This window comes from Canis lupus, chromosome 3 (assembly GCF_011100685.1).
Source record: "Canis lupus familiaris isolate Mischka breed German Shepherd chromosome 3, alternate assembly UU_Cfam_GSD_1.0, whole genome shotgun sequence".
In the NCBI taxonomy this organism is placed as follows: Eukaryota; Metazoa; Chordata; class Mammalia; order Carnivora; family Canidae; genus Canis; species Canis lupus.
Window position 1 is genome coordinate 20,046,231 of NC_049224.1, and position 19,449 is coordinate 20,065,679.

General features: G+C 36.8%; 1 protein-coding gene across 19 annotated transcripts in view; it reads left to right on the top strand.

The window, feature by feature from the left end:
• The window catches only part of MEF2C (myocyte enhancer factor 2C), a 169,041-nt gene that overhangs the window by 130,154 nt on the left and 19,438 nt on the right, over positions 1–19,449 (top strand). For all 19 annotated transcript variants that reach the window (XM_038532352.1, XM_038532351.1, XM_038532356.1 and 16 more), the window contains 2 exons: positions 4,922–5,108; positions 7,730–7,777. In XM_038532352.1, the coding sequence (XP_038388280.1) occupies positions 4,922–5,108; positions 7,730–7,777 (235 nt within the window). The remainder of the gene's footprint in view (positions 1–4,921; positions 5,109–7,729; positions 7,778–19,449) is intronic.

A 19,449-nucleotide genomic window follows, 5' to 3' on the forward strand; every position in this document is an offset into this window, starting at 1 on the left:
GCAATTTATTACACAACTGGACTGTAACTGAGATTTCTGATATAAAAGCTGTTGTTCTTTCTGAATCTCAGATATCTCCTCAGTCTGATCATTTTTAAGCTTACAATTCAACTTTAAAACTATTTAGCCAGTTCCTAATACACATAAAGGAACCAAGCAAAAGGCAGAATGCAAAAGATGTTAGCCTATTATATAAATTGTGATTTTTGGGGGGGGGGAATATGCTTTGATAGCAGAGCTATATCTGATTGCTCTTTGGCTGCTTGCAAGAGAATTTTGTACTTACCAAATTGTTTGCAGTTCAGAACGCTGGAAACTGAATAATTCTTTGGAATGACCGTCAGAGTAAGAGAGGAGTAGAGGGATTTTTCACTGAATTGGTTATTAGGGTGGTTCAGATTTTATGAAATAATGATTGATAATTCTTATTTTGGATGTGCATGTAGTCAGAGGAAATGGGCTTTGCTGTCTACCGAGACACAATCAACACTGTAGAATATGCAGGGGAGAAGTAGTTTTATAGCAGATCCTTACGTACCCAGTCATAGTTAAGCATTTATACGCGGTAATAGTGAATATAAGTTAAAACATTTGTAGCTAAAAGATAGCTTTAAAATACCAAACCTGGGATCCCTGGGTGGCGCAGCGGTTTAGCACCTGCCTTTGGCCCAGGGCGCGATCCTGGAGACCCGGGATCAAATCCCACGTCGGGCTCCCGGTGCATGGAGCCTGCTTCTCCCTCTGCCTGTGTCTCTGCCTCTCTCTCTCTCTCTCTCTCTGTGTGTAACTATCATAAATAAATAAAAATTAAAAAAAGATAAAATACCAAACCTGAGTAAATATGGAAGAGAGGAGTCTTTAAGGTTTATTTTTTCCTGAGACCTCAGTCACACCTTGGCATTTAGTGAGCACAGAGCTCATTCTAACATGGATGCTCAACCACATGTCCTGAGAACCCTTCTAGTTCATTATTTTCATGGTTCACAAATAATAAGCTGTTAACATGAAGCCCATACTCACTTCACAGTATGATTTCGGACTGCGGTATTTTATTTCTCTCCAAAAACTTAAACTGTGTTACACAGTGATTTAATGGAAAAAGCAACAGGCTCAGTCACCTACTAGTTAGATGACCTTGGACCACTTAATCTCACTGATTTTAAAAGGAAAGGATTATATCTATAGTGAAGGGATGTTGAAAGGGTCGGATCACATAATGTGTGTGAATTGTATGGTGCCTTCTCAGTAAATAATGTACAGTAAATTGTAAGCTTGTACTTTCATATTAGTACAGTGTCTTCCTAAAAATTCTCCTTTGATGAAAAATATTCAATTCATATAATAAAAACTAGACTAAGTGCTGCATTCCCTTACAGCAAAAGAGCTCTAGCAGCTTGATGAAAGGGAACATTATTTGACCAACATCATAAGCGATGTTACAAGTGATCAGGAGATGGATGGGGAGGTAGGGCAAGCTGCACAATTAAATAAGGTAGTCAGGGTGGGCTTCCTTGAGCAGAAAATTGAAGGAAGTGATAGAGTTAGCCATAGAAATGAGGCAAGAATGAGGGAGTGAGGAAGAGGACAATAGGAGATCAGATGATGAAGCCTGGAATTTATGAGGCCTTATGGAACACTGGAAGAAGTTGAGCTTCACTCTGAGAAAGGTGGGTGATTCTCACAGGGTTTGGAAAAGAGGAGTGTCATCATCTGATGTGTGCTTTTAAAGGATTGATTTGATTGCTAGATTAATAATAAAAGAAGGGCAAGGATAGAAGCAGGTAACTCTTAGGAGGTGACTTCGGTGATCAAGGCAAGAGGTGATGGTGCTGGAGCCAGAGTATAGCCATTAGAATGAGAGGTGTTTGGAGAGTGGATATTTTTGGAAGTTAAGCCAATAGACTGGATGTCGGGTGTGGGAGAAACTGAAGATTCAAGGGAGACTCAAGGATTTTATTCTATGCCACTGAAAGCACTGAGCTGTCATCAGCTGGAGGTGAAGAAAGGTATGAGTGGAGCTAGATTGGAGTTGGTTTTGATGTCTGTTGGGCATTCAAGTAGAAATATTGAGGTGGTTGTTGGATATGCAAGGCTGAATCAGGAGAGACATCTAAGCTGCTGATAAAGGACTTTGCTACTCTTAAATTCAGATATCAAAGGAGAAAGAACAACAAAAGCTGAGAAGGAGCAGCCATTGAGGTAGGAGGGAAAGTCCAGAGTTTTGAGAGGGAAGGAGTGACCAGCTGTGTTCAAGTTGAAGACTGAGGAGTTTTCATTGGATTTAGCAACCTGAAGGTTAATAATGACTATGACAAGAGGCTTTTCAGTGAGGGGGTAGGGAAAACTTTAATGGAATGAGTTGAGAGAAAACAAGTGTGCTATATTTACAACCCAAATTACAAATGCAGAATTGCCATTGATGACAATTTTTAATGAAGTTCCTTACATAAGAAAGTAGAATATTCCTTCAATGCACACAATAAGTGCATTTCTGGAAATTTCAATATATAACAAAATCCGTGTTTCAGTGTAAAAAAAATACCTTGTGTTTGTAGAACAAAGTTAGTTCTGACTCACATCATTGTAAATGGGCTTTTCCACACACATGAATGTCCTGTGGGGACTTTTGAAAGTTGAATAGGGTATGAGATGATTCTTTTTTGTGTTGAACTGTCCCATATTGACAGGGTATACAACATACCTGCCTGCTTACCCAGAAAATACCAGCCATTCACCCCAATTATTGTGACACCCCAAAGTTGTTCCACAGATTTCCAAAGTGCTCTCTAGGGAGGGAGTACACCCCTGTAGAGTACCACTATTCTAGACCTGGAGAATCACTTTTATAGCTCTGGTGGGAATTGAAGAGAGTTTAGTAAAAGGACTGTTTGTAGATAGGTAGAGTTCCATAAAACCCAAAGGAATAGTGAAGTATATTAGGGCTTGCAGCCTGAAAGTTGTTGCCATAGCTAGGCCTAAAGGGGCAGAAGATGGAAGATACCAGAGCACAGCAAGATCTAAGTCTGTAGAAGACAGGACCCAAAAAGAGGCATGACCTTCATAGAATGCAGCCTCTGCCAACCTGTGACTCAGCAGGGAGGACGCTACAGCAGGAAAACACCCTGACTTCTCTCCTACTCTCTATACTTCTGTGGGTGCTTCCACTGGCCCAGCTGAAGCCTGAGAGCAAGAGGAGCCAAGTGGATGCAGTCTGGAGACTCAGCCTCCTGGGCCCAGAGCAATGAAGAGGGAGGGTGGACAGTAGATCTGGAGGGGCAAATAGAGAAGATCTACAACAGTTACTTACTTTGTTTTCTTAGATATTCTAAATAATTCTCTTTGGCCTTTTACTACAGGAATGCAATATTTCATTCATTTGACAGACATTTTATTTTACAGCATGCACTCATATTTTTTGTTGTTTAAAAGGCTCTGGAAATTTGGGGTTATATTCATTCTTTGAAGTCTTATCCAACATTTCTATTTCATTATATAATGATGTTTACCCCAAATTATTTTTTGTTATTCTGCTTAACAAATAAAGCCTTACTATAGAAAGACTGTTTTAATAAAGCACTTCAACATTTTTTATTTCCCTATAAAACAGTGAGGAATCAAAGACATGTAAAAGAGTTATGAAACATTTGCTTCTGTCAGTATCAGCACGTCCAGGTCATGGAATAAAAAAAGAATAGGAAAAATAAAGAATAAGAGAGCATAAGCATAAATAGGGAATCATATTGAAATCACCATCAGGATAAAGAGCTTTTGCAGAACATGACATATGATGCAGGCCAGCCAATCAACCAGGAAAGGAAAGTTGATATTAAGAGTACTGAAAAAAATGATAAAAATATAAATAAAAATAAAAACTTTTGAGTCACATGCAAATAGGCATTTAAACTTACACAGTGGCTTATCTGAGAATCCTAAGAGAATGTTCTATATAACCCCTATCTCTAATAGATCTATCAGATACATACATACACACATACATGTATCCAATTTATAGTAATAATGCTGTATGCTCTGACACTATGAGTCCTCTGACAATATATTCAAGCAGTATTTTCATTTATTATGTTAAAAAGGAATTATAAGTATGATTATCCAGTTAGTGCAAGCAGAGAAACAAGCATGCTTTTGCTTAAATTGCTAATAATAATACCAAAATATCAATAATTGAGGCCTGATTACTCTAATTTGATATCCACACAACTTCATTTCACTAAATATCTGCCAGCTTTTCACTTGAGATAGAAGTCTTGCCATTTGCCAATGTCCACGCATCCCAAAATGTGAAATGTAACATATTCTGAACTATCATTTTATAAAATGAATTATTGAATGATACATGCTCTGTTGAATTCTGTATCTTAAAATGTCTGTTATCTTTAGAATTACTCTCAAAAGACAGACTTTTAAAAATAATAATTAAAATATATGTGCTATTCACATGCCTGGAGATGATTTTATATCATTAAACTTCTGCATAAATATGCTTCAATAAGCAATTAAACCGAAGACTCTGGTTTGCATTTTAATCCTCCCGTTTCTCTGTGAAGTCATCACAATCATGTACCTTTGATCTTGCAGTCATTTCTGGCACCAGATTCAGACATCACAAATGAACAATTATTACTTAACAGAATGGAATTCAAAGACAATGGAGTCTAATGAAATGGGGCTTTGTTTTAAACAAAAGTGAAACGTTTTCTAATAGTTGCAAAGAAAGAGTTCTAAGCACATTAAAGAAATCAATTTATGATCTGAACATCTTGAGAGCTCTTCTTAATGGTCTTCTAGACACCAAGCAGCTTGGTATTTGAAATTTTTCTTGGAAAAGTAAAGGCTGTATGACTTGAGGGCTTCTGTTTCTCTTCTTTCCTTTTACCTATATATTTTTTTTTCTGCTCTACAGGCTGTTCCACCTCCCAATTTTGAGATGCCAGTCTCCATCCCAGTGTCCAGCCACAACAGTTTGGTATACAGCAACCCCGTCAGCTCACTGGGAAACCCCAACCTTTTGCCACTGGCCCACCCTTCTCTGCAGAGAAATAGTATGTCTCCTGGTGTAACACATCGACCTCCAAGTGCAGGTAACACAGGTATGTCTTCATATGGATTCAATGTTAACAAATCATTGAAAGGAGCCACTCTTGGCAGAAAGTATATTTTATCACTAACATGTAGACTTTTCCAGTTTTCCATTTGTTATGTTCCTTCATTGCTTAATACCCTTAGGTCTTCCACCTCGTTAGCCTGTCTTTTGAAATCTTTCATAATCTGCTATTTATCTGTTCAGACTATCACCAATCTCTCAGATGGCTATATTTTAACTGCATACTTTCTCAAACAGAAAGTCAAATATCCTGTTTCCATTCTTTTCCTTCTGGTCTTCTCCCACCTAAAATGCTATTTTCCCTCTTCCTCTTAGCCAGATATCACCTCTTCTGTGAAATCTTCCCCTGTGTCCTCTGATAGCATTTGTGCCGTGTAATTATTTATTATTTTGGTCAAGTTTCATTTATTTATACAGAAACTTATACCACAAAGGACTTAAAGCAGAAAAGAACTATAATAAAATAGTGTAAGTTACGAAGTATAGAATAAAAACAAAACTTAGTCAGAAATGAAATTAAGAGCACATCATAAGAACATATATACCTGCCACAAATTTGTCTCAACATCTCTAAGAAATCCCAACTGTTATTCAATTCAGTGTCCCAGAGAAAAGAAATTATTGCTCAGGAAAAGTCACTCATTCTTCATACTCAGATGAAGCAAAATACAATGTGATGGGTGCTATATTGAATATGTGTCTATTTCCCCACTGGATTTAAAGAATCTTAAAGGGAAGAAAGTCCTCCTGATATGCTAGCTTAACAGTCAGAACTAAGTAAATGTATATTGAATATAACCAAATAATTCCTTTATATTTGCAAAAGAAGCACCAAAAATAATAGTATTTCTAAGCCATATATAGCAAACCATTACATATTACATTTTATTTTTAAAAAGTGCTCCATATGAAATTTTTAATAAGTCTTAGGCACACATAATTGTATTAAATGCAATTTATTCACAGAATTTTTTCCTTGAGAATACTTCAATATCTGCCTTTAATTAAAACTAAACATGTATTACTGTTTAGTGCAAAAACTTTATATAGAAAATATAATCAGAATCAGCCAAATAATAAAATCTTGATAAATCTTGAGTCTGAGAGATGTATATAAAGGACTTCATTATGCCATGCTCTCTACTTTTGAATATGATTAAAAGTTTTCATAAGAATTTTCAATAACCATATGTTATTTCTTTCAGATAATATTCAAAGGCAGTTGAATTTCCTGTTTGATAAATTCATGCTCGTTTATTTTTTAAATTCCATACTTTATTTCCAAAATATTATTTGATTGGAAATAATAAATGTTTCTTAAAATATAATGAACATTTTCTTCAAATTCCAAAACCAGAACTAACTAATAATTATAGACTATCACTTAGGATCAGTTAGAAAATAATCCAGCTGAGGGACACCTATGTGGCTCAGTCAGTTAAGAATCTGACTCTTGATTTCAGCTCAGGTCATGATCTCAGGGTTGTGAGGTAGAGCCCCACATCAGGCTCCATGTTGGGTGTGGAGCATGCTTGAGATTCTCTATCTCTCTCCCTCTGCCCCTCCTCCTCTCCCTCTCTAAAAAAGAGTCCAGCTGATATCCTATTCTTTTAAAAATTTATTTATTTTTTTATTCATGAGAGGTAGAAAGAGGCAGAGACTTAAGCAGAGGGAGAAGCAGAATCGGGCAGCCCCATTCAGGACTTGATCCCAGGACCCTGAGATCATGACCTGAGCTGAAGCCAGTTGCTCAATCACTGAGCCACCAAGCACCCCAGCTGACATTCTACTCTTTTGGCTAAAACTAACAGTAATTCCTATATTAAATATCTTATTGAGGGGCACCTGGGTAGCTCAGTTGTCGAGCATCTGCCTTTGGCTCAGGGCGTGATCCTGGGGTCCTGGGGTCAAGTCCCATATCAAGCTCCCTGCAGGGAGCCTGCTTCTCCATCTGCCTATGTCTCTGCCTCTCTCTGTGTGTCTCTCATGAATAAATAAATAAAATCTTTAAAAAAAAATCTTATGGAAACATCCCAGCTGTCATATTTAAATATTGCCAAATTTTAATATACTTTTAAGTTAGCAGTGAATAAGCATATCTTTCTAAATTTGTAGCCAGTGAAACTTACTTTTATTATGTCAGTAAGGAAAATTCAGGTAGTAAATGAGATCATTCACTATGGGTAGATTCATGAAATGACCAAAGTTCTGGACAATTAGCATTTTACAAAATTAATTGTATAAAACATATTCTCAAAGAATTAAATATCAAATGTATGGCTATTTCAACTTATAGTAAACCTTATTCCTTTTTCTTCCACTTTCTATAAAACATCCAAAAATAAAAATTCAGAGACCATTTAAACACTGGATTTTTTTAATGTAAACTTTCTTAGGATCCTGCAAAATGTCAATGATTGAATGTAGGTTTAATGTTTGAGCACAGCATGTCATAATAAAACAAATGTCAGCCATCCAACTTAGGTAATATTCAAATTTAGGACCCTTGGGAGAGCCAAAATGCAGTGGTTGCTAAAGGTAAAGTGTGTTGTTTTGTGGACCTTTAGCCTTTTCTCCTTTTGATCTTTCTTTGTCTTTAATCCGTAGGTGGTCTGATGGGTGGAGACCTCACATCCGGTGCAGGCACCAGTGCAGGTGAGTGGAAACTTCTGTATTACAACATGGATCATTGTTCAGGGTTCCTATACTAGGTGATTTGCAGGAAGTAAGTGTTGAACAAAGTACAGAGATCTGTGAGATGCATAGAAAGAAAAATGGCCCCAAGAATTTCTAAAGGATTTTTATGAAGCAGAAGTGGATGGATAGTAATTTAGAAGAAGACTATTAACTAGAATTTTTCTTAATCAAACCTCAGCTAGTCCACATAATCAGAATTGAGGGCTCTAATAAACCAATTTAATACTAGCTACTATCTCTGAACTCAGAAGTACCTTTAGCAAGATTTGCCAGTCAAGTTCTCTGTTAATCATTTCATGTTAAATGTGAATCTCTTTCCACCCAAAGAAGTACCAAACTCCTGTAACATTTCTTTTTTTTTTTTTTTCTTTTTCCTGTAACATTTCTAAAGGAAAATACATTTTAAGATAGGAGGGAGTGGGACACCTGGGTGGCCCAGTGGTTGAGCATCTGCCTTTGGCCCAGGACACTGGAGTCCCAGGATCAAGTTCCACATCAGGCTCCATGCATGGAGCCTGCTTCTCCCTCTGCCTATGTCTCTGCCTCTCTCTGTGTCTCTCATGAATAATAAATAAAATCTTTTTTTAAAATAATAAAATAAAATAGGAGGGAGTGAGGGGCGCCTGGGTGGCTTAGTTAAGCATCTGCCTTCAGCTCAGGTCATGATCCCAGAGTCCTGAGATAGAGCCCCACGTTGGGCTCCCTGCTCAGCAAGGAGTCTGCTTCTTCCTCTTCTTCTCTCTCTCCTCCTCCTTCCTGCTTAATGCTCTTGCTTGCTTACTCATACACACTCTCTCTCTCTCAAATGAATACATTTTTAAAAACCTAAAAAAAAATAAATATAATAAATAAAAAGGAGGGAGTGAGATTTTAAACATTCAACAATACTGTTAATAAAATAAAACCAAAAAATAAAATAAAATAAAATAAAATAATAAAATAAAATAAAATAAAATAAAATAAAATAAAATAAAATAAAGCCAATTTTGGCATTAAAATCAGCTCTTAGAGAATATGAAAATAGGGTATCCCCAAAAAGCCATTAAATGTATTTTAGCTCTTAAGAACTTCTCCTATGGCCAATCATCTTATAGTCACACTTCTCCAGGGTTCCATATTAATTCACATTGTTGTGATTATTAGATATTGATGTCATTTTCAGTGCAGAGGTAAGACAGCACAGTAGTTTTTAATGCTAACCGCAGTTACTATTGGCATAACAAGTAACCATGGTAATTCCTGCAGCTGGAACATGCTATACATTTAAAATAGTAGGAGACAGGCATGAATGACAGAAGGTTATGTTTGAAATGTCAAAAAAATTCAAGCTTACTGAAATATCCGTGGACAAGCTAATTAAAATATTTTTCCAGGGTCATATATAATAGCCTGCTAATTATAAGAAAGAAGATAAAGAAAATCAGCATACAAAAACATTTTTAGAAATGCATCCATTTGGGGGTAATGTTTCTCACTTCTGATATTGGCTCTTCACTAATTCACTAGTGCTGAAGAAAAACTATTAGAACTACAGAGTGAATTAACAAACAGAATCAATGGCACAAACTTCCTATTTTATCTGCCTTTTAAAAATTAGATAGAGTCAAAGTAGTGAGTAAACTTGATATATTATTTTGCTGGACATTGAAATGAAGTGCTCATTTTTTCCCCCGAAAAAATAGTTTGAGGCGGGGGGATCCCTGGGTGGCGCAGCGGTTTAGCGCCTGCCTTTGGCCCAGGGCGCGATCCTGGACACCTGGGATCGAATCCCACATCGGGCTCCCGGTGCATGGAGCCTGCTTCTCCCTCTGCCTGTGTCTCTGCCTCTCTCTCTCTGTGACTATCATAAATTAATTAATTAATTAATTAATTAAAAAAAATAGTTTGAGGCTTACAGTCTCAAAATTACAAAACCAGTTCAAAGCCAGAGCAACGTTGCTTGGATTCGAGTCTCTGCCAAAACTCTGGTTAGAGAGAATGGTGGGGACCAAGAAACTAGATTGTCACAAAGACCAAAAAAGAGATAACTTTTAAAAATGGTTTAGATGTTATGATATTTTCTCCAGTATTTCAGTGCTCCACCAATAGTGGTGATAAAAGTTATTAGATGTAGTAAAAAACATATGGGGGGGATGGGTTACTCAGCCCTAATGGAAATAGACTCTTGTTTCTGCTTAATATCTAGAATGCTTTAGGATTCTCTATTGAAAATAAGAAGTGTTTGGTTGTTCAATTATGTTGTCATTGTCAATTCTCTGACTAAGTTTAATGGCCCTCCAGGGACAGAGAAGACACTCAATCTTGTAAGTGTAAAAGTTAGCCACATATATGGCTATAGCATCACTGAAGTAAAGAAATCTTATGAGCTTAGCATATTTGTCTTCCTACATCAAGACCTCTGCCACAGATATGAGAATCTTCTATTTCAAAGATAGAAGGAAATAAAAAGAAAGATGCTCAGTTGCTCCACCCTGATGATAATAAGCATTATATCTGGATGAATGTATCTCATAGCTGTGGGCATACAACTTTCCCAGTTTCTATATATTTGTGAAAGAGTTACTTCCCCATTTATTAAAAATAGAGGAAGAAGCCCTTTCTGACTCTGGTTCCACAGAACACCTGTTGCAGATGCCATTTAATAGACTTCAGCTTAGCTGTTGTGTCCTGCTACAGGCTCGGTCATCTTCCCCTTCTTTCTCAAACCCGCCAGTATCATGTGTCAAAGCTGAATATATCTATGCTGATGTCAGAGAATCACATAACACCAGGGGAAGCAAGCCAGCCAGAATGTCTCTGCATTTCCAGAAAAGAAAACTAAAGCAAAATTGCCAAAAGATATCTTCCAAATTTTGAGTATTGCCATTGAAATTCAAGGTCTCTGATAAAGTTAGAAATTCTGAGGCCAAGGGCACATAATTAAATACTTTTCTGTCTTTGTAACTTTTTTCAAAATCATATCATCTCAACTTGTAAAAAGGGGATAGTACCACACAGAAAGGAAGTAAGTTTTAGCAATTAGCATGTGCTTATAAATACTGAGAGACCAAGGAGATAAGCATTCTCTTTTTCAGCTTAGCTCGATGATAAAGTATAACAACTTTCCCATCAAGTCTTAACCAATTCTGCCTCCAAGGTAGATCCTAAATCTACTCCTTTCTCTCCATTCCTGTCTCATTGCCCTGGTTCAGGCTCCTAGCAACACTCCAGGACTGTTTCCAGAGCGCCCTAATTTGTCTCTCTGCTTCACATTGCATCCCCCTCCAGTCCCCTCATGACTGATTAGCCTTTCTCAAAGGCTTAAACTAATTGTAGGTCATCATTCATGTGCCTAAAGTCCAGAAATGGCTTCCCATCTCTTTCAGAATTAACCGTGAGCCTCTTATCTCTGGCCCAGCCCTCCTCTCCGGTCTTAAACCTTTCCTTCTGCCACAGCCAGCAAGAACCCTGCACTCTAATAATAGCATGCATTTAAATTGCCCTTACTATGTGCTTTACAAAAAAGTAACTCATTTATTCTCATAACGGTTCTTTAAAGTAGATATGCGTGCTCTGCCCTTCCTACAGGGAGACTGAGACAGAGAGAGGTTAAATAATGGTACAGGGTAGAACCCAAGCAGTGTATCTCCAAAGTCTGTGCCCTTAACCACTTCACTGTGATGCAAACAGTGTTGAGGCCACTTGCCTTTTGTATGCATTCCAATTGCTCCTTTCCCTCAGCTGATTTCTTGCTCCTGAGCACTCCTTGTCATCCCTCAGCATTCAGTTCAGCCATTCAGGAAATCCTTTCTTCCAGAAGGAATTATACATCTCTTCTGTTTTCTCCCACGGAAGCCCGTGCCCACGTCACTTACCTCATTGCATTGTAATTGCAGTGTCTGGACACGCATTTTTCTTCTGGACACTCAGCCCTGAGGGGCAAACTCTTTCTTACTGAATTGGTATTCCCAGCTCAAGACATAAGAGATAGCACATGGCAGATACTCAGTTAGTGTTTGTTAGTTGAATAAAAGAAAAATTGATCTACTAGTCACAGATGTTTAATAATGTTGATGTGAAAAAAGAATACTTGAAAGAAATAATGTAATTTTAAATATGAAAAAATGGAGCCTCAATCTGTAATTCACAAAATAATATATTCTTCTGACACTTACACAATGAGTGTACAAATTTAATCATTTGTACACCATTTAATCATTAAATGGTGGGGCACCATTGGCCAATAAAGTTTACTAACTTTTCTAACATACCTAATAGAAATTCTAAAGAACTGATATATAGAAGTAAATGAAATGGGGGTTGGTACCTCAGAGCATCACAAATTACCTTTTAAAATAATAAGCCTCTTATCACTTAACTGAAACAATTTCACAGATGAAGGGAAACTAATAAAAAAGTAACAGGATGGCATTGTACTCTTGGTATAAGGGAAGTATACAGTAAGTCATAATACATTAGTAGTGGTGACATCTCTAGGTTTCAATTCACAGTTATTCATCCAATACTTAGTCCTTTTCTCTCAACAACTCAAAAGTCACTGCTTTTTTATTTTTAAAAAATGTTTATTTATTTATTTATTTATTCATGAGAGACACAGGGAGAAAGAGAGGCAGAGACACAGGCAGATGGAGAAGCAGGCTCCATGCAGGGAGCCTGATGTGGGACTTGATCCGGGGTCTCCAGGATGACGCCTTGGATTGAAGGTGACATTAAATGGCTGAGCAACCCAGGCTGCCTGAGTCATCACTGCTTTTTAAATTATATTTTGTCATATCTCTGTAATTAAAGCTTTTAAAAACATGGTAATCTTAGTGGTGATTGATGATTGAAGATCAAATTCAGTTGAATTTTCATAATCATTAGATTTAATAGAAATAAGAGGTAAGCATTCTCTTTTTCAGCTCAACTTGATGATAAAATATAGCACCTTTCCCGTCCAGTCTCTGAGCTATGCCTTGTGTTGGCTCCTTTTCAGGACCTCTTCTGCGTGTACCAGTCAATGTGGTACATACACACCAATGCCTTGTGTTGGATTATTCACTATCCTATTAGTACCCTTTGTTTGCACTTTGATAGCATAGTTGCTTTTTATTAAGTAGAAACCACCAGTGTGCTCAAGGATTCATGATTGAGACAAAAGAAAGAGAGAGTAAGGGAAGGGGTAGAGAGAAGAAGAAAGGAAAACCCTTTAGGAATCTCTTTGAAAATTTAAGAGAATTTTACAATCTACATAGCTATTTGATGATAAGGCAAAGGAGATTTATGTATATTGGTTAATAATTTTAATTGGCATTTATTGTAAATTAGATATAATTTTATAAAAAAGAAACCAACAGCTGTTTCCTTATTTTGATTGTTAATTGTTTACTATTTTATGCATTTGGTTGTCAAGCATTGTCACTTCTGGAATGCTTAATTTATATCAGCTAAATACATGGAAACTTGATGGTGGCAGTGTACTGCTGTGGATAAATCACTGAGGCGTGAATAAGGAACCCTAGCTTATAGGCCCTGAAAGGACCTTCATGTAGCATAGCCTTAGGCTGTGACTTTGAACCTTTGAACTTAGTACTCACATTGGGGATAAGACACATATCTTTACAGGCAATGTTTTATGATTATATAATCATAGAACTTCACTTATATGACTTTTTTATAATTCATTTAGTCTTGAAAAAGAAAAATTTAAGGACGCCTGGGTGGTTCAGCGGTTGAGCATCTGTCTTTGGCTCCGGGCATGATCATGGTCCCGGGATTGAGTCCCATATCGGGCTCCTTGCAGGGAGCCTGCTTCTCCCTCTGCCTGTGTCTCTGCCTCTTTCTCTGCGTCTCTCATGAATAAATAAATAAAATCTTAAAAAAAAAAATTTAGCATAATATAAAATAGAACTGAGAAGAGGAAAAAGTCATAACAATGTTTAATTATTGTGTACCAGTACCATTGTTTTGCAAGTATTTGTTTTTGAGGATACTTATCAAAAGTTTCTTGGCTGACTTTTTTATCGGCCAAAAAACTTCTCTGCATTTCTTACTCACTGATTCAAAGTGTCACTAATGTAGTTAAAATTTCAGTCTAAAAGGATTGGCTTTAACAAGCTTACATTTTTTGTTACCTAACAGTATACAGATTCAGACAATGTAATATTCAAGAAAGGGAGATGGATGCCATGTAGTTGCACTCAAACAAGAAAACTATTTTAACAAAAATATGCTAACAAGTATAAAATACATAACTTTATAGTACTTTTTACACTACTGCTAAGCAGCATGTGAAAAAAATCCAAGTTAATAGTCAGATTCTTGTTTTGAAAGTAATATTCTGCAAGTTTGAATTATTCTGAATAAAAATTCTGAATTTATTTGCAATTTTACCTTGGGAGTTCACCCAAAACATAGATAAAGATCCATCAGCATTTCTTTATTATTATCTATGAAATTAAGTAAGAGTGATATTTTTAACTCAAACCAAGGTTATTATCTAGATTTATTAAAGGAAAAAAATACTTAGCCCTTTTAATTGGATGATCTACAACATATGATACTTAGCCATTGCCAAAAAAAATCAGTATCCATTTCCCATAAACAAGACCTGAAAAATTATAAATAAAGCTGTACCTTGATGCCATTTTCTAGGGGCTGATGTTGAAGTGGAAGAAGCAGGTCAAAGAAAAGACTAGTGAACAATATTACAGGCTAGGTCAGGATATCAAAAATCTGCTTTTGACACCTTTAGTTTAACTTAATTCATAAGGAGTTTGATTTCCACAGGGAAAAACAAAATTTCAAATTACAGCTCCTTGAGCGTTCAGTAGATTTTTTTTTTTAAGATTTTATTTATTTGAGAGAGAGAGAGAGAGAGCACAAGCAGGGGCCAGGGGCAGAGAGAGAGAGAGAGGCAGACTCCCTACTGAGCAGGGAGCCCAATGCAGGACTCAATCCCAGGGTCCTGGGATCATGACCTAAGCCAAAGGCAGACGCTTAACCGAATGAGCATTCAGCATTTTTCTTTTTCCTCATACACAATTGGTTTCTCTTGTCCTTGTTTTTGGCATCACTGTAAGATTTTATTCGGGGATAATACAGAAAGAAAAGCTCTTTTCAAAATCATTACTGATATGAAATTGTGCATCAATAGACAGTAGATGCTGAAGAAGGGATGTGGTCAAAAAAGCCCCTCTTTTGGAAATCAACTTTTTACCTACCAGGGACTTTTTGGGGCTTCAAGGCTGTTGGCCAAGAGTATAATTTGCTGTTTTTAGACAGACTTTTGCCAGCCACTTAAATTTTACAGGTGGACTTACATGGTGTGTTCACTCAAATTTCGATTCAAAGAGGACTATAGTCATGATGAAGGCTCTATTTGAAAGAGTAAATCAGATATATTCCTTTAGTATATTTCAAACTAAAGGAAATTATATTGTACCAAACAGTTTCAATTTGTAATCTATTATGTGTCCAGAGGATGCTTCAGTATCCACTGGGTTTACTTATTATCATTCCATTTTAATTGTTTTAACTGAATTTAATATTTAACTTGTTAACTGTTTTACTAAACACTGTGCCCTTCTTTCACAATTTCTTGACCTTAGACTCCATTTACAACGTCCATATGCTAAAGAACTGATTATGCCCTATTTGTAGTATGGGGGGAAAACAGCCTGCTATATTAATATAGGTTATTATTAAGATATTAATAATAGCAAATCTAAATCTGTGGTCAATTTACATATTCAAACGTAACATTAATTTACATGACAATCATGAAGAAAGAACCTTTAGTTTAATACTAAGCAACTCAAAAAAAAAAAAAAATACTAAGCAACTCAGAGATAACCTGGAAAATCGTGGAGCAAAAATTTTGCACGAGCGGTGATTTGGGGAAATACTCCAGAGGCAGATATTCAGAAAAATAAAACAACCAGTGAAAATGCATGGTATCTAAGTTATTTTAGGGATGACATTATTGCCCTTGAAAAGTCTGTGAATACCCATTTTATAGGTATTGTGAAAATTAAGTGAGGTAATGATGCAAAGCAGCACCTAGCACATTTTCTGCACCAGAGTAAGTGCTTGTTAATAAACGTTAGCATTGTCAGTATTATAATTATCTATATTCTTGATTTCCTAAGTAAAAAGTGAAGCTTAGTTTAATGCAATCCCAGTAATATTTATTAAATGTGTAGCAAGCGAGTAGTGCACTAGTAAGCTTCGCAGAAATGTGTCCCGTGGCCCCTACATGCAAGGGTGGGAATAAATAGGATATATTAAGAAACCCGAGGCAGAATAGGAGTGCAATGCAGTGCAGTGCAACACATTTCACTTTGAACATTATCATCTTCTGATGTGTTTGCAGGAGTTGTGTAAATGTTAAAACCACAAGTAATTATTCTTTCTCTTATGTCACGTTCTCTCTAATTTGTACTGTCTCAATATTTTTGTTTATAAAAATGACTGAAAGAATGAACGATTGTGTCAATAATGAAGACACCCCCTCATTTTTAGCAAAGAGACAGCCCCAAAATCTCAAGAAGTGAACAATTAAGTGAGTCATAAATCTATCATTCATTGTTAAGTGGAGTTTTTTTTTTAAGATAGCAAGGTTCAGTATCATTTTTATGATGCAATTAAAAACTATCCCTTCAGCAAATCAGTACTCAAAGTAGAATGATATTTTAAGTGCCTTTGTGCATTGAAAACATCAGGTTGTCAAATTCTTCCTTATTTGCAAATGGAGTTTTTATTCGGAGAAATACAAGGATGCATTCTAAATCTGAAACATCTGGCTTTTGTAATAAAGTAGTGGAAGCAGCTTGTGTTTTGGATTCAAATCAAAGCTGTCCCTTACTGACAAGTCACAGAAGCTCCTTGAACCTCAGTTTCCTTATCTGTCAAAAATTGGGATGATAATGTCTGACCCACATGGCTGTTAGGACAAACGAGGGACTGGTTTGCCAAAACAACCCTGCTTTGTGATCCAGACTCTCAATCTTTGGGAAAATAATTCAGTAATAAGTAACATTTCTTTACTTCTGCCTCACAGTCCAGAGCCTGTTGTGTGTGTTGAATGTTCAATGTTCAGTATCTAGTTGGCAGATAGACTGTTAATTTCACAAAAGATACTAAACAAAACATGTCCAAGAAATATCAAGGACAAATGCAGTAGATATGAAATCGGTGAAGGTCTGGTTTAGCATCAGGGTGACATGGTCAAGCAGAAGAGGCAAGCTCTTTTTAGAATGTCTACTGCCCTCTAACTGGTAGAGCCATGAATAGTTTTGGCTTTTGTATATTCTTGGAGTATTTTTCTAAGAATACACCACAAAAGACACTGAGGTTTCACAGGAGTTTCTTCATAGTCTAACATTATGCATTATTATATTATTTCCCTGAGAAACCCTCAGATAGAATGGAGACTTGATTTTGTGTTTAAGAATCTGTAATCAGGAGTCTTTACCAGGATAAGAATCAGAAAATCTGCTTTGCCCCTATTCCACACGAGGCATATTAAAATTTTCATCATTCCCAGATTTCTGACCTCCAGATGTTTTGTGGTTGCCTTTTGCCTTAGAGCCATCCCATGAAAAAGATCTCCTTTTCCCTCAAAAAAAAAAAATGTGATTCACAATAGCTAAATAACATAGTTTCTAGCACTTTTAGCAGGGTTTCAGGCATTCAGGGCACAGTGAACATAACTCTGAATTCTAGAAGGTCGTACTTTTCCACTAAAAACTATTTTAAATGCGTTGCTTCCAGTAGAGTAGTGGGTTGTATGAGCAAGTTTACTGTATACAATTTTAAAGTAATTTTCTGTGAAAAGATGTATGTTTGAGAGACAAAACAATGTCCTGATACTGAAAACTAACTTACCCTAAAACCTTTAAAAACGCGGATAGAAAATTAGTTGATGGTAGTGGGCCTTATTATGTATGTGATGACTCTAAGTATAACAAGACAATATGCTATAAATGTTTTCAGATTGTTCTAATGAAAGAAAGAAAAAAATAGGTTGGTAAAACCTTTTGCTGAAGTAAAAGCAGAAAATCAATCAATATATCAGAGGTTCAACTGAATACTTTCCTGTGGCAGTTTGCCCCAAATTCCAGAAAATAAGATACCATTAACAGATTACTAAATAAAGTCAGTTTCATACACCAATGTATTAGAAATTATTTTGCAGGTAACAACTAATAGCAGATACTGTAAAATACTGAGCATTTCACTGTCGTGTTAAGTGGTTCTGATGGAAGCTGGTCTCTTAAATTGACAATAGGTAGGTAAACATCTTTAACCTCCATTACAGGGGAGATTATTGACTAAAATATTACAAAATCTACCTTTAAGAGCATATTTAATCATCCACTCAAAATAGCACACTGAAAGTTAAACAGCTGCCCTGGCATTTAGTGTTGCTGAGCCCACTACTTCCTATTCGTAAATATTTATTTATCTAGGAGACCAGAAATACAGTTTAGAACACCACCATTCTGTGCCTCTTTGTATAATTTCAGCATTTTCTCAACCAGAAATGCCATTTATGATGGCCAAGCTGTGTTCCTGAAGCTCCCACATCACCTCTGGCTCAGGAAGTCCCTTTGGGTCACATATCCCTGGCCTCCCACTTCACTTGCTTTCTGCTTCCTTCACATTCCTATAATTTTAAAATGAGATATGACACAGAAGAGTTTTCAAAATCCCAGAGTGTGACCAATTCTCAGGGAGCAGGGGACTGCTATCCTTCAGAGCATGGACTCTAGGCACACTGCTGGGTTCAAATCACGACTCTACCAGCTTATAGCTGTTTGGCGTTGGGCAAGACGCCGGACCTCTCTGTTGTTAAGCTTTCTCATTATGTAACACAGGGATGCTATTCGTGCCTGACAAGGTTGTCATTGCAAAGAATAAAGATGTTTTACATCCATGTATAATAGCAAACAATTATATAACAGTTATTAGGTGCCTGGTACTGTTCTGGGTCCTCAGTGCATTGGCTTGATGTTGTTGATACTATTGATAAATAAGACTCCATAAGCGTTTGATATTGTTAATAGTATTGCATGGTCATGTTGGCGATGGCTGCCTCAGACAAGTATGTGAGAGTCTGATTCAGATTACTTTTATGATTCTCTCACGCTAATGAAATCATTTCTTAGGGCTAAAAAAACTAAGGCTCAGTATGGTTGGAGGAACTCTAATGAAGACCTCAGCACCAGAACCTGGAATCACCTACCTTCTCCTCCTTTGCCCTTGACTCCCGTCTGCCTTGTAGATCTTCCTGTGCCTGCTGTCTCATTCTTCACGTGATCTACGGCAGATGTGTCCTAACTAGCTTCTCTATAGCAGTCTAACTTCTAATCTGCCCCTTCCGTTGACACTTTTTTTATTTTATTTTATTTTTATTCCTTTTTTTTTAAAAGATTTTATTTATTTATCCATAAGAGACACAGAGAGACCGAGATACAGACAGAGGAAGAAGCAGACTCCTCACAGGGAGCCCCATGTGGTCCAGGACTCGATTCCCAGACCTGGGATCACACCTTGAGCCAAAGGCAGATGCTCAACCACTGAGCCACCCAGGCGTCCCTGACACTGTAGTCCTAAAGGACAGCTAAGGATGTCATTTGCCATTCACA